The sequence below is a fragment of the Leuresthes tenuis genome, unplaced genomic scaffold, assembly GCF_036924035.1.
Source record: "Leuresthes tenuis unplaced genomic scaffold, fLeuTen1.0.hap1 SCAF_15, whole genome shotgun sequence".
Classification (NCBI taxonomy): Eukaryota; Metazoa; Chordata; class Actinopteri; order Atheriniformes; family Atherinopsidae; genus Leuresthes; species Leuresthes tenuis.
In genome coordinates this window covers 29,896,570-29,911,537 of record NW_027325369.1, presented here as the reverse complement: position 1 = coordinate 29,911,537, position 14,968 = coordinate 29,896,570, and the positions used below count along the sequence as shown (strand labels likewise).

General features: G+C 42.9%; 2 protein-coding genes across 2 annotated transcripts in view; one reads left to right on the top strand and one right to left on the bottom strand.

Moving 5' to 3' along the window:
* The window catches only part of ralgapa1 (Ral GTPase activating protein catalytic subunit alpha 1), a 66,236-nt gene extending 55,119 nt beyond the window's left edge, over positions 1-11,117 (top strand). Inside the window, exons 45-46 of the mRNA XM_072365569.1 lie at positions 4,454-4,578; positions 8,076-11,117. Coding sequence (XP_072221670.1) covers positions 4,454-4,578; positions 8,076-8,221 — 271 coding nt within the window. The 3' untranslated portion in view covers positions 8,222-11,117. The remainder of the gene's footprint in view (positions 1-4,453; positions 4,579-8,075) is intronic.
* Positions 10,819-14,078, bottom strand: insm2 (insulinoma-associated 2). Its single transcript, XM_072365570.1, has one exon. It carries the CDS (start codon positions 14,035-14,037, stop codon positions 12,115-12,117), a length of 1,923 nt encoding a protein of 640 aa, XP_072221671.1. The 5' UTR covers positions 14,038-14,078; the 3' UTR covers positions 10,819-12,114.
* Positions 14,079-14,968: the final 890 nt, after the last annotated feature.

Sequence of the window (14,968 nt, the reverse complement as noted above, 5' to 3'; positions counted from 1 at the left end):
ATCTTCAGCTGCCATTCTGGGTTATAATGCACTAAAGCTATGAGGACCCCAACTCATGGTGCAAGCAGTCTCCGCCCACAAATCCAGAATTTTCTGCAGCACCCATCTCCTGAATTAGCTCAATATTGTGATACTTGAATGGCTGAAATAGTGTAAAGCGTGTAGGAGTAGTCAAAAAGACATACAGAATAATAAGAATAAAGAAAAGCTTGTAGAAACACACGGTTATGTAGCCTGACATTTATGAGTCATTTTAAGATCTTTTCAGTAAAGGTTCTTCTTTTATTTATATCCATTAATGGATCAACTCAACAAAAAGGGAAGAGTTTGAAGCAAAGCTTTGGACAGCCTGAGCTGTCTGTAATTACCAAGAATCCCAGTTTATAAACCCTTTTTACAGCCTTTCACTACTCCTATTGGGGGGTTTCACTTCAGCGTTTTAATTATATGGCACCAATACATAAATTAAAGCCAAGTCAAGGCACTTCAGATATAATCCAGTTCAGATTCATTGTAATCCAATTATAATCCAATTCAGTCAAATTCATTAAAACCCAAACTTGTCCAGTTCATTAGAAGTTTACCAGCTGGGGAAACCCAAAGGATTGGTTTAAATCTTCTCTTCTGTTCAGTATCCCATCGAGCACACACGAGAAGAGGAAGAAACTCTGCAAGAAACCTCCATCAGAACCAGAACCTATCTATTCTGAATTTAACAGGGAGCCAATGAAGAGAAGCTAAAACTAAATGATCCCTGGTTGTAGCATTTTGGATCAGCTGGAGGCTTTTCAGAGAATAATAATAACAAAGAATTGCAGTCATCCAATCATGAAGTAAGAAATGCATGAACCAGTTTTTCTGTGAGACTTTTGATAACATGCAAGCACCCTCTTCTAAGTTTCATCCACAGATGTGAAGTATTTAATTTGGGAGACTCTGACAGCCATTGTCAGAGCCTTCAGCTCTTGAAGTAGTCCATATTGGATTTAGAGGGCTTTAGGATCATTATGACCTTCTAGAAACCACCATCTTTTCATCTGGTGTGATGTCATTTTACTGGATCTTCTGCTAGTTGATTTAATTCAGTTCTAACTTCATCACTCCACTTGTTTCCAGAAAGCAGCTGGGTTTCTTAGATAGAAAGGTTTTCCTCTGACTTCCATTAAAGTCATCTTGGGCTACCGTGGCTGCAGAATAAAAGAGTGCACCACCACCACGGAGTTCGACCCCGTATAAACGGGCCAAAAGACGGCGTGAAACAAGCTGCAAAACCTTTAAATATCTCAAATACTTGTGGACGAGTATTCTGGACTGTGCTCGATTACAAGTCTTCAAAGATTGTTTCCCTCAACAATTAGAAAAAGTGAATCAAACACATTAAACCATAATAAATGTTATTATTCGTTGCTCAGTATAACTCAACTCCACCTTGTACATATCAGTTTCAGTAGTTTTGATACTTTAAGTCCATTTTCTTGATAATACTGGGTGCTTTTTCATTTTGCAAGTCTTTCCTGGAATACGATCTGTAGTGTGTGCAGCCTGTTCTCCTCCACCTTAGCTGTGGAGGGGATTTCACAGCTAATGTGAGTTTTGCATATTAGTCCCTCATGATGTTGCTTCTTCACAGTGGGAAGTTTGTGCCACAGTGACACGAGTCCACAGGGAGAAACCCTCGCTGTGAGGAACAAAGAGGGACAAAGGCTTACAGGAGGCAGGCAAAGAGAAAGAGTAGAACAGTAAAATGATGTTCTTGTCGTTTATCTCAGCAGTGGCACCAAGTTTCTGTATGTTTTTCTCCTCCTTCCCTGTATTACCCCGTCTCCGGTGACCTCTTTCTTTCCAGCAGGTGTCCTTTCAACCTTTTTCACCTTCTCGGAAACTACGACACAGCAGCCTTTTCACAAACTCTGTCCTCCCCCTCCCCCGCTGCTCCATGGAGCCGCACATTATTAAAACGTGATATGAAGATGATTAGGTGTGGTTTGCTTGTTCCTAATTGCATTACATCCCGCTCACAAACACATCCACCAAGCAAAGGGGGAAGTAGGTGCGATGTAGGGGAGCGGGAAGCAGGAAAAGGCAAGCGGTGAGATCACATTGAGACTGCGCTGCTCTTCTCTCAGCGCTCTCTGGGTGACGTGCACACTCACACTCACACTGCTTTGTGTTGTTACTTAAATATCCTCCTCCCCTCTCAACTCCTCTGCGATTCACTGCAGGATTCTCACCCCTCTTCTTCTTCACTCCTGCTGTCTCCCATCGTCTTTTTACAAGTTCTCTTCCTCTGTCAACATCTCACTTTCTTTGCACCCCTAACCCCCCCTCCTTCATTTTCCTCACTTTCTCAGTATGAAGACTTGAAAACTGTTTTTGAAACAATAAGTTCCTGTGAAATAAAGTATGGTAGATGTAAGACTTAAGTTTCCAGCGACCTCCACCCGCCTCCTTTCTCCTGCACTTTAAAGGAGCCATATTGTTGTTATTATCATTGTCTCTAACCGAATCAGTTACCATTAGACCTGAATCTTTCTCATTCTGAGGCCCATAGAGCAGCTCTCTAACCCAATAGAAAACCCATGGGCGCTATTACAGAGGGCCGACCCATTCAAGAGGCCGCCGCACACATGCTGAGGCACAAACACACAGATTTCATTCTGAGGATTCATTGGCCTAATCCCGTCACTCACTCAGACATTAACTCATGCACTTGCATACACACATACGGCCGGCTTTATCAAATACAGGCACACAAACACATAAACACTCTGCTCTCATTTAAAACCCCTGTTATTGGAGCTCACTGAGCAAATTGTAATACTATTGGAGGATGATGAGGCTGGACTGTTTGAGTGTGTGTCCGGGAGGCTGTAACAGCTGCATATGGCTGTCATTGTGGTCGGATGTATGAGAGGGACTGAGGAAGAGAGGGCAAATGTCATTCTATCAATGAGGTTATCTCCAATAGAAGTCCTGGTTTCCATTTACTCTGCTCTCCACTGAATCCCTGAACCCTTCTCTTTGAATTAATCACTGTGATAGAAGAGAGTTGTTTTTTTTCAGTTGGTCGTATTCACTGTAAATTCATTTAGAAACTTGAAGGTAATCGCCCTGCGTTGCATGCAGTGTTTTCTGATAAATCCTTTTAAATGAGTAAACACGGTATGCTTTGTCATTATATTTAATTTTGTTTCATGATGTTATGATTAATGAGCATTAAATACATATTTTATAGAAAAAGAAGAGAAGTTTTAACCCTGTAAACAGGCACTCCAGCAGTCCCTGTATTCAACACTAGCTTCTTCAGTGTTCTTCGGTCTTTGTCTGAGCTCCCTTTGTTGTTTTAAATGGGTCAGAATGAGTTTAGTTAAAGGGCAACAATAAATCTATACAATGACCCTTTTAGACCTCAGAGAAAACCAACAAAATGTCACAGAATTAGCCTTTCTTTTGCCCAGTTTGTGTGTGGTGGTGTCTTTTTTTGTCCAGTGCAGCCACAGTGGAAATGTATTAAAGAGAAATAAATATATATCTGTGTCTCTTAAGCCCCTTTAAGACATCCACTCCTGTCTATTAATCTCGTGGTCCTGACCCCAAAGAACAAGAGAGAAGTGTTTCTGGTCTCTGTCCCACCATTTGTCAGGATTGTCAACTGTTCTCACCCAGTGCCGTTTTATTGCAATGCTCCATCTTTGTTAGCTTGATATGAATTTTTATGGCATAACGACGTACTTTTGAGAGAAAAGTCCCAACTCCAGAAGGAGTTTTGTGTGGTGCTATGGCTCCTCATCTGAGAAATGGCTGAAACGGTGATGTCCTCAGGGACAAAAGCATCACTTTTTTTTAATTTTTTTTATTATATATCAGCAACTGTAACCTTTTTTGTTTTTACATGTTAATGCTCAGCTAGACTTAAATGTACCAAGGCACTCAGCACATGTGCCACAGTTCCATAGCTTTGTAACAACATTAATGCATATTAACACAGCCTAATTCCAAGTAAAGCTGCTCTCATTCACATATTTTTAGTTTCCTTTTTTCAGAAAAGACAATTCACTTCAAGCATTTCTGGACTGTCACGCTGCTCTAATTAAATCCTGATTTTATGACCTATCACCACTCGGGTAACTTAAAACCAGTGTCTGTGCAGTGAATTCACCTTCACTTACATGTCCCGTGATCTCCCACAGAGGAAGTTAGGAGCATGCTTGGACATACTTCCATTGATTCCCCACTTCTGAACGTATTTCGGGAGAAGGACGCAGGTCCAGTTTGATGGACATGTTACTCTGTTGACTTCCACTACATAGTTTTACATAGCCACCGCACAGATGCTGATATGAACTATTAAATGTAATGTGTGAATGACTGAACTAATTAACAGACTGACTTATGTTTCATGTGTGGAAAAAAATGTGTTATTTTGGGGTTTGGCCTTGACCTTTGACCTCAGCTATGAGGAGCGAGCCCGATACCTTGAGACCATAGTGCAACACCACCAGGAGCCAACCCCATTTGAGGATTACGCAGCACGAGTCTACAGCCCCGCTCCCTGCACTCACCTGCCATCTGACGCAGGTAAGGCCCGTCGGTAAAGATCACAAATATTACGCCAACAGCCACGTTTGTAGCTTGGTGGCTGCGTGTTAGTGACTCATAAACTTAATAAAACCGCCCTCTCACATCACTTACTTAAGAGAAAATCCAAACCGAGTTTCATTTTCTTGGTTTTTTTTTGTAAATACACGTTATATTTTGGGGGTATTAATTCTCCAGATTAGGTTAGATCTGCAGCACACACACTTTGGCAGCTCACAGTGGCTGATGAGATCTGTTTTCCATTCAAAGCTGAGGTTGGCCTTATTCTCTATCCAGAGTGTCTCTGAGGAATTAGCTGACATCTGATCAGCCGTAAAGATGCCAGGCATGCACGTGGGAGTCATATTTATGACCCTCATATGCATCCTGCTAAGTTCATCACACTGAACTGTGTGATAAAGGTTGTCCTTTGACTCACGTTTAATCCAATTAAATCAGCATGGCAGTTATTTACAATCACTTAAATCTGCAGGTAAGCCACTTAGTTATCAGATATAGATGTATATAATGTAAACGAGCACAACTGTATGACGCAGTCACTGTTGGAGTTGTTTTTCTTGGCTCTTCATTTCACCAGCTAATCTGGCAGAGAAATCAATAATTGTTTAATAATTATAATCATCAACCTGCTTTGAGGCTGAATAACATCTGGCACAACCTGATGCACACAAAATGTTCACTGATGATTTTCTATTTGGGATATAAATTTCTCTGTATTTGTGTGTGATTTGGGTTCAGTTTCAGAGCACGGGATCAGAAAGTTAATAAGAACTGAGGCTTCTTACACACGCTTTTCTACACAGCTTCTGCATAAATAGGATATAAAAGCCCTGATGCTGTATGTGCGTAATAAGTTCAGAGCTATGTGTGCAAAGTCTGGTGAATAAATGATCCTGTGCTTTGAAATGAACCCTGCACAAATGACTGCAGCACCCCAACATCTCTAATCTTTCAGTCCTCCACCTGTGTTAACATGCAGCGCCCCTCCCTTAACAACACAATGATGATTCTTCTCTTTTTTCTGTTTTTCTTTTGTTTAATTTCACCAATTTCATAATTTATTTTACCTTTCTTCTTCTTTTTTTATGTTTTGTTTCCTTTTGTTTGGTTTTTCTTTTGTCCCCCTCCCTCCTTATAGATCGTTTTGTCTCACTGTATGCCTATAGCTAAAAGGTAAGCCTGGTCACATGACTGACACGCTCCGTTCTGATTGGCTCTTCCCTCTGACATTTCAGCCTAACTTTTGCTCTCCTTCGATTCTTCCACCACGTTGTGTTCATCTCTGTTTCTTCCCTTGTGTGTTCTACACTTTAAGCAGGTCTGTGTGTGTAAAAGGCAGATTACTCCTCCTCTCTGAAAGGTGGTGTCACTTTCAGCTCATAACTGAGGGTAGTTTGCTACTTCTTGTATCATTTTGCCAGGAAAATATGATTTTTAAGCTTAGAAATTCAATGAAACTTTTCAACTGACAGGCTTAGTTCAGCGAACATATTTAGACTGAGACTTTTCTGTGAATCCAGCTGTTTTACCTCTGTTTTGGTCTTTATTACCACCATAAATACCAGACCGGACTGCACTCAGTGCCTTGGTGAAAGTGAGCCATCCTTTTCTAACGCTGAGAGGTTTCTGCTCTTCTGTCCGTCCGCCCGCTCATTAATTTTCATGGTCGTTCTGTTAACCTGCGACGTCACACTGACCTGGTGAAACTTGACCTCTAACCTCTTACCATGTATGATCCTCTCCTCCTGGTTTTGATATGATGTAGCTTATTGATTTGACTTATTGATTGAACGTGGGTAAGCCAGGTTTAATCTACACAGGCTGTTTGGATGGATATGTGTGAACTAACACGATGTTTCCTGTTGTCGCTCATGTTAACAGTGTTGTGTCTTCTCATCCCGTCTGTTGAATGATTTGATCTGTTTTCTGTGTAACCACCATTTCTTGTTTTTTATTTCAATAATTTATTCTCCGTTTTTCCTCTTTTAATCCCATGCCCCTGCTCTTCTCTCCTTCCCCCTTTTATCCTTGAACTTTTTTTTAATCTCCTTTCTTCTGTCCTTTCCTGTTATCCGAAAATTCCCTGTGCTCTTTTCCTTATTCTTCCTTTTCCATACTTTTCTCCCCTCTCCTCTCCATTCATTTCCTTTATTCCTTTCCTTTCCTTTCCTTTCCTTTCCTTATCTTTCCTTATTTTTCCTTTCATTTCCTTTCCTTATCTTTCCTTATTTTCCCTTTCTTTTCCTTTCCTTATCTTTCCTTTCCTTATTTTCCCTTTCTTTTCCTTTCCTTACCTTTCCTTATTTTTCCTTTACTTTCCTCATCAGAGGAGCATAGTGTTATGTATCTAATGGTCCCTAAACCACTTGACAGCTTCACCATGCTCAGGGTGAAGGGGAAAGGTCTGAAGCAGAAGGTTCTTCATGCTAGTTGTGAATGGTATGCATTGTGGATAGAAAGTTTAGTTTTACAATGTTCCACAGTAAGAACGCCGTAGAGCTGCACTGCCGCTAAAAGACAAACCGAACACAGCAGGAGCTGAATTCCAGCTGGCATTCAGAGTGTAGATTGAGCCGTTTGTTAAACCATTTCATCATCAGCATTTTGCTGTGAGACACAGTTCCCTCTACGACACGTTTATATTTGAAGCTTTGAAGAACGTGTTTTAAAGCAGAAAATGTGCTCGGCTTTTTAGGTAAATTCTGTTATCGAGTTAATTTACGATATTTTAAGCTGAAGCATCAAGTTAGCAAAGTCAGGATAGGCTCAAGCGAGTAAATATTTTATTATTGAAAAGTTTATCTACTTTATAATGCGAACAATGTTCAGTCTTATAAGATACTAGTAGGATGAATAAGCCACTCAGCTAGATTTCCTTCTTATTTTCAAGCGGCGTCTTGCTCGTTTGGTTCTGATTACACTGTTCGGCGCCACCGTCACGTTGATCAACTTGTCATTATATGCTACGTTCCAGCTGGTTAGAGTCGCACTGCAGGATGATCATCCCGATCATTTCTGATAGCTTCTTTCATCCTTTTTTTCTGTACGTTGTAGAACTCGATCAGAGATTTTTGAGCTGTTAGAAATGCTAATTTGTTTCCCATACATTCATTTTTAGGCTGATTTAAAAAGAAAATGTATTTTGTTCATCTTAAGCTCATCTTTGCTCTTGTAATGATCAAATAGATAAAGAAAGGTCGCTCTATTTTGGGTCATAAACATGTCTGGTGATTTTAGGGAACGAAGAAACACAATAGAAACTGAGCAGAAAGAGTCTTTTAGAGGTTTCATGTTGTCCTTCATTTGTCTGTGTGTCTGAAAATCTGCAGTCTGGCTCAGTAGACCATCATGGGTTAAGATGTAATTTTATCGTTGATCCTTCATCCTTTTTCTGCTTATCCACCCTCCCCTCCCCTGCCTCACCCATCCTCCCATAACATCTCTCCCCCCACACCTCCTCCTCCTGCCCTCCTCAGGCTCCTGCCTAGAGATTCTTCGGGGAGAAAGTCCGGCTCTTGGGGAGGCCGGGAGCGACTCGGCGTCCCCCATGTCTCCTCGAACTAGCAAGAGCCGCATGTCGATGAAGCTGCGACGCTCCTCTGGATCTGCCAATAAGACATGAGCTTTTCACATGACATGGTTCAGTCAGCACAAACACTGTCCCCATATGAGCCAATCAGAATTGAGATAACTTGGAAATTTGGACTCCACATACGTTGTTTTCACCAGGAAAAATCATTACTGGGTTTCTCATAACTGTACATAAGCATCGGCGGTGTTGATGGGCTTCATCTCGTCCCAGCTCCCTCAGTATTTTCAGCTCAGACCACTCACTCATGCTCTGTTACACTCAAATATCCACCTGATAGTATTCTGCCATGTATATCTGCAGCTTAGCTTCTAAACAACCACGCTGGGATTTGCTCAGATAGTTCATCCCAAGCGGTGCAGTATTAGTTAATAACTACATGTGCCAATGTTAGAAAAGCGCACAAATGCCAGTTTAACCAGGACTCCAGAAATGTGCCACATAATGCGCTGCTTTCAGACAGTATGAGCCCACATTCAGTGAAGGAAAACTGCAGAAACTGTGTGCCTGTCTGGTCGTGAGGAATCTATATTTGTACTGAAGTTGAGGTGTGTGTGTGAGCATGTACAGACAGAAGCAGGAGTGTTTGTATAAGAAGCAAACAGGAGTCGAGGCTGTTAAGGGTTGCATGGAGAAAGCAAAGTAGGTCTATTTTTGTTTTGTTGCATCAGTTTTTAATGATTGATGACGGGAGGTTGGTTCTAATCAGTCCTCATTGTACGTTATAGCAATTTATTTAAGAAACAAACAGGATGCGTTGATGTACTCAAGCCAAATATTTTAAGAAGAAAATCCCCAGTCTGAGCTTATGGGACTGAACGTGAGCTGACCTTCCCTCTAAAATGAGGACAAATGAGTTGTTTGTCCTTGAATAAGGAGAGTAAACGCTCTCTATAACATAAACGAGACAAAAAGAGGAAGCACTTGTTTTGTTTTTGGTTTTCAGTTCATGCTGTAAAATGTGGACGAGCACTGATGTTCATTGGATTTATGTTCTTTTTTTTTTACTCTGTCTTCACTCAAGCAGGAATGTCATATGCTGTATTTTTAGTCACACTAAGGCAAGAAACCACAGCTTTTCTCTCTTTGTTCTCTGCGCTGTATATCTATGTGTATGAGTATAAATATATATATATAGAGAGGATATCTTTAAGAATGTGTACAGTGTAAGGAAGCTTGTTGTGTATATACGATTATGTGAGAATAGCTGCCAAAGCCAAACTGTGGTTTAACCTCAGATGACATATTTGCTAAAAAGAAATGAATAAATACGAGTAATGATAAGTTGACACTACAAGATTTTACACTACCACAGTTCCTCTTTCATAAACCGAAATGTAAAGGTCATTTTGTTTTCACACACTTACTTATCACAGTCTGACTGTAATATTTGTAAGTGACGCTCTGTTTTTCCCCCCTAAACATGAGTTATTGTCGGCGGGGGAGACGGACTGGGATGGATGTCAAAATCTTAACCAACTACTAGCTTAAACTGTTGGGTTTATGAATTCCGATGTGGGATTTCAGAGTTTGGCACACTGCTAAAGGAGCAATTTAATGGGGAAAAGTTGGGGGTGTAGCTCCCTTTATTTCTGGTTTAAACATTTAATCTGCTTCTGTGTTTGGACACATCCCCAATTCTGCCTGTGGTTAAAGGGCATCAGCATGCAACCCATGAATTATGCACTCCACTAGTCCAGTAAAAAACTGACAAATTAGCTTGTTTATTTACTTGAAATATTTTTCATTTGTAGCCCAAAACCTCACCTGAGACCTGAAAGAGTTTGATTTTTCTCTGTAAAGATCCAAGCTGTATTTTTTTTTTTTAGGGATCGTCTGGACTGAGCTCTCTTAAGTTCATTCAACATGACTTCTTTTTGGTGTTTTTCATGGCCAGTAAGGCCAATATTCAGAAAGTTTGTATACATGAGATCTGTATTTGGAAAATATGGGTCAATTTTTGCAGATTTCACAGCTTGAAGGGTCTGTATTTTCTGTTACACTGTTTTAGTTTATGTCTCATAGTTTCTCTTTAGAGAAGAAAGGGATTATACAACTTTTTCTTTTTGTTTCAACCCATTCTGTCGGGTTGAATTTGTTCATTTTTACAAATGCCATTATGTAATGAGGTCAAATTAATTCTGTTACTTTTCTGTATTTGACGTCAGCTGAGCATTGTCCCTTTAAAGTATTTCTGTAGCGGTTATTATTGCTGAAGTTGAAGCACCATTTATTGCTACAACCACCTGTGTCCTGGGCCTGATCTGACCTGTACCTGCTGTATATGGACCACAGATTTATTATATAATGTTAAAACACAGACAGCTGGAGCCTGTTCAGTCTGCATCACCAACTCTGTCCCAACAACTAAAACATAACAGCGACACCACTTTAACACTCCCCCATGCTCTTTATATTAACACTTGTGATTCCATTTTATAATTTTAGCCTTGATAATGCTTTAATTATTCCTGGAAAATATAGTTTTATAGACTGTAAATACTCTTCAAGATTGCGTTTTTGGCAATTAACTCAATTATGTTTAAAATCTCTTGATTAGCAGCAACCAAAATTCTGCTCAAGTTTCCCAAAGGAGAGAAATTGCCACAGTTCAGACTTTTTGTCCCAACTTTTACCTCTATGTTGTCCGATGAGAAGAACAAGTCTGACTTCTTCCTCGTTCGAGCTGCAGCTGATGTAACTACTGATATACAAAGTGCATGACACCAGTTCAGTACTAACTGCATGTTTTCACCAGTTGTATCGACACACATGCACGCACACAATCCACAAACTATGTTACTGTCAAACCTGTAGTATGTAAACATGTGTAACATCTGTTTCAGACACACACAGTGTGATTGTGCGATGATGGACTTTGATAATAAACGACTGGTACCGGTGGCCGCTGCCTGACTCACATATTGAATGTTTGTGTATCAGATTTTTTAAAAAGAAGCAATAATCAGCCAATCACACCGCTCATTGATCAGACTGTATGAACATTTATTGACAATAACTTTGAATAAATTCCACATTAAACTTGAACCATATCAAAATAGTACTGTACAGGCTTCATAGAACCACACGTATATATATTTTTAGCATCATAAAGGCATTTAGCAAATATTTTTAACCATACTGTATAATTGGTAAACACAAGACATTTTATAACCAGCTGTACTAACATAAAATGCTTCATTTTTGTATGAAAATATAGAGCTGAGAAGTTAATTGACACAGTTACTATGAAAGGCATGTTACGGTCTGATTGTTTCACCTTTTTTTTTATTATAAACTTTACATGAAATCATGTTTAAAAATGTGAGTACAGTTTTCATCAGACTCCTCCTACACCTCAGTGTAGTCATTACTTGTGTATATTTAAATTTATTCCTTCTTGGTTCAATTCTTCCAAATCAACATTTTTTCCAGGGCATGTTGTTCCTGAAGTTAATGGTCACTAACTAACTGTTAAAGTGACATATTTTAATACCAAATCAGTCATGTAACATGTCCGGTATAGGTCCAAGAGAACCTCATTGTGGGATGTGTAAAAGATGGCAAATGTCCAATTTTTTAAAAAAGTACCGTCACTGGCACCTTTGCGGGTTTGTTTCAGCACCGTGGACAGCGACTGTGATTCACTTACAGGTTAAAAGGCGACGTTTGTTGTCATGTAGTTTCAGCACCGTGGACAGCTCCAGCGATAGATTTAATCATTTAAAATTAAATAAAAACAAGTAAAAGTTAGTTTACAGTTGCTTTAATTTGACTCACGTCGTGATTGTGGATTTAAATTAAGCTTCTAAATAAAGGCACGGTGACAAAACTGACAGAAACGTGCACGTCGACAGCCACATTTAGTTGGTTCCCGTTCATGATAATCGATCACTGATCGTTTTTCCGGATGATTTTCTGGGTTTTTACGGCCGCACTGTCATCTGCAGCAGCATCACCTGCCGGTTCTCCGTGGGATGAGACTTGTTGATGTGTCTCGTGAGCCCCGGTGAGCTAAAGAAGGTGGATGGACAGTACTTGCACGTGAAGATCTGCTGCTGCTCGCAATCGCCGGCGCTGCTCTCTTCTCTGTGCGCGTGGAAAACGTCCGCTCTGCGTCCTCCCCCCAGAGTCTCCGCCAGCAGCTCGTCCCTCATCGCGTGCCACAGACGGTGCTTGTCCCTGATTTCGACCGACGGGAAGCGCGCGCCGCACAGGTGACACAGGAACACCTGGCTCTGGCCCCCGTTGGTCTCGCGCGCCTGGCTGTAAGATGTGGGAGGGGGCGACGCTCGTGCTGTCATCTCGTGCGCCGCCAGGTGTTTCCTAAGGTAAGCCTGTCGGCGGAATTTCTTCCCACAGTAACGGCACTCGTACACCTCATCCTCCGGTAACGACTGGACAAACGGTAATGGGGGGTGCGTGAGTGACGGCGGCGGCGGCAGCTCCGCACGCTCGTCAGGATTACTGTTCAGTAGCAGGAGGCCCGGTGGAGGGCTGTCTGCAGCTCTCGCGTGCTGCTGCAGGTCACCACAGCCTTCAGCCGGGTTCCGGTAATGAGCAGAAGGGTCGTAGTGAGGAGGCGCGAGGCTGTTGCTGTCGGGGCTGTCCCGTGACTGACTGTGGAGCAGCAGCAGGGACGGCTCGCGCCTGAGACGGGAGCTGTCCAGCGCTCCTTGGTGCTGATTGGTGTTCGTGCGCAGCAGCTCGTTCTCCTTGCCATCCATCTCCACCGGCTGCCGCTCGTGCTGAATTAGCCCTCGTGCCTCTTTTAACGGCTGGCCCCTGTTTGTTTGGGTCTCTGCTCCCTGGTTGTTTACCGGACGAGGTTTGTGCCAACGCCGGTGAGAGGCCAAGTTGGCGGGACAGCTGAAGACTTTGTCGCACTCGGGACAGCGGTACTCCACGCGCACTATGCGGGAGCATTTGTGCTGCGCGAGGGAGAAGGGGTCGGGGTACTCCTCCTTACAAAGCTGGCAGATAAACTCCCCCAGCGGCTGAGCCCCGGCGGGAGCAGACGACTTCTCCCGCGGCCTCCTGAGCTCGGGGCTCTCCTTCTTGATGCGCAGACCCAGAACCGGCGAGGTGGTGACCTCATCCTCGAAGTTCAGCTTCCGGGTCACTTTGGGCTTCTTTGAAGCCGACTGCTTGTGGTGCTGTTTGCTGTGGTGATCCGGCTCGAGGAAAGAGCGTTTTCTCGCCGCGTGATGCTGCTCCTGGGTCATCAGTGTCAGTGGTGGGAACAAGTGCACGTGAGATATACTGGGGTCATTGTGACCGTAGGGTTGCGCGTGGTGGCGGCTGCTGTTCGCGAGGAGCCTCTCGATAGAAGCGGACACTGAGGTGGGTGTGGGGGTCACCAGGAACGGGAGGTCTGGTAACTCCGGGGATCTGCCGGGGAACGACGGCTGCTTTTCTCCTTCTTCGTGCTGCTCCAGCAGCCTCGTGCCCACCGGTTTAACCGGGCTGCAGGATTCCGTTAATGTTGGGTGGTGTGGAGGCGGAGGGGGGTAGAAGCAGGACACATCACCATCCAGACTCAGAATGTCCACCTCGCTCACCTGGTCTTCGGTCTCCGGTAACTGCGCGCGCCGGTCAGCCTCTGCCTCCAGCGCTGACTCCACGTGCGGGCTCCACGCCTCCCTGACACCTGCAGGGTCCTCGCGGGACTCCGGAATGTCTCCATCTGGACGCTCAAACGGGAAAGCGCTCAACACCGGGTTCGCGGCTCGTGCGGCTTCAGAGTTGTCCCGGTCCGACGCCTCAGGTTTGCTGCTGCTGCTGCTGTTTCGTGACCGGTATGACACCGAACCTCGCCGGTTCCTCTTCACCAAGAATCCTCGAGGCATTGGGCTGATGACGACGGTGCGAGGCGCGTGGCACCACCAGGAGGAAAGAACAACAACTCTTGTCTCGAGCCCACTTTGAAGTGCAGCTTTGAAGTGCATGCGGAGAGACAGAGGGAGAGGCGTGCGCAGGTTGGAGGAGCGCGCGAGGGAGTGAGACGACGGGTTTGACACACACACAGGCGTTCACACACTGATAGGCTTTTCGTTCAGGGTAAATGTTCCCGATTCAAGCGACTTTACAGCAAATATTTAACACCTTAAACTAAATATCCAATTTGGGGCCAAAGTCATGGTGACAACACGGGGGCCAAACTGGGCTGATGGAAAATTTCAAATGTAATAACCATCAGACATGTTGCTTATCAAACGTTCCTTTTTAGGAGTATTTTATTCAAATGTGAAATGTTTATTTTAAACCCTCTGAGAATAAACCTTCGGCTGCATAACTTTAACTGTCACCGCTGAGCCTCTAAAATAAAACTGTATGAACGTACACATGTTATTCAGATATTTCTTCTTTTTTAACTTTTTTTTTGCTTTTTCTGTAGAACAAATGTAGAAACAGTGAAAAGTCCCAAAACTGGTACAAAAAGGAGCAAAAGTCCTACAGAGAAAGCGGCTTAAACTATTTTACGTGAGGAGCCATGAGGAAAATCACTTGTATTTTTTAACGTTATATGATTATTGTTACGTTTTTTGTGGTGTTTTGGACTAAATACTTGATTTTCCCTTTTTGCAAGTTGTTTGCTGATGTTCATGCGCTTCGGTTCACGTGCAGCCAGCAAACATTACGCGCTGTTATCAAGAGAAACAAATCAGAAAGACTCCTTTAAGAAAACTAATGACCTGAATCTGATAAGCGGCGGTGGGAAAACTTTGGGCATTGCTTTCCTCTTCATGTCCATGTGCGCGCTCGTGCGTGTGCGTGACG

Coding starts and splice junctions, on each gene's coding strand:
- insm2 (XM_072365570.1), bottom strand. CDS start 14,037: ATGCCTCGAGGATTCTTGGTGAAGAGGAACCGGCGAGGTTCGGTGTCA.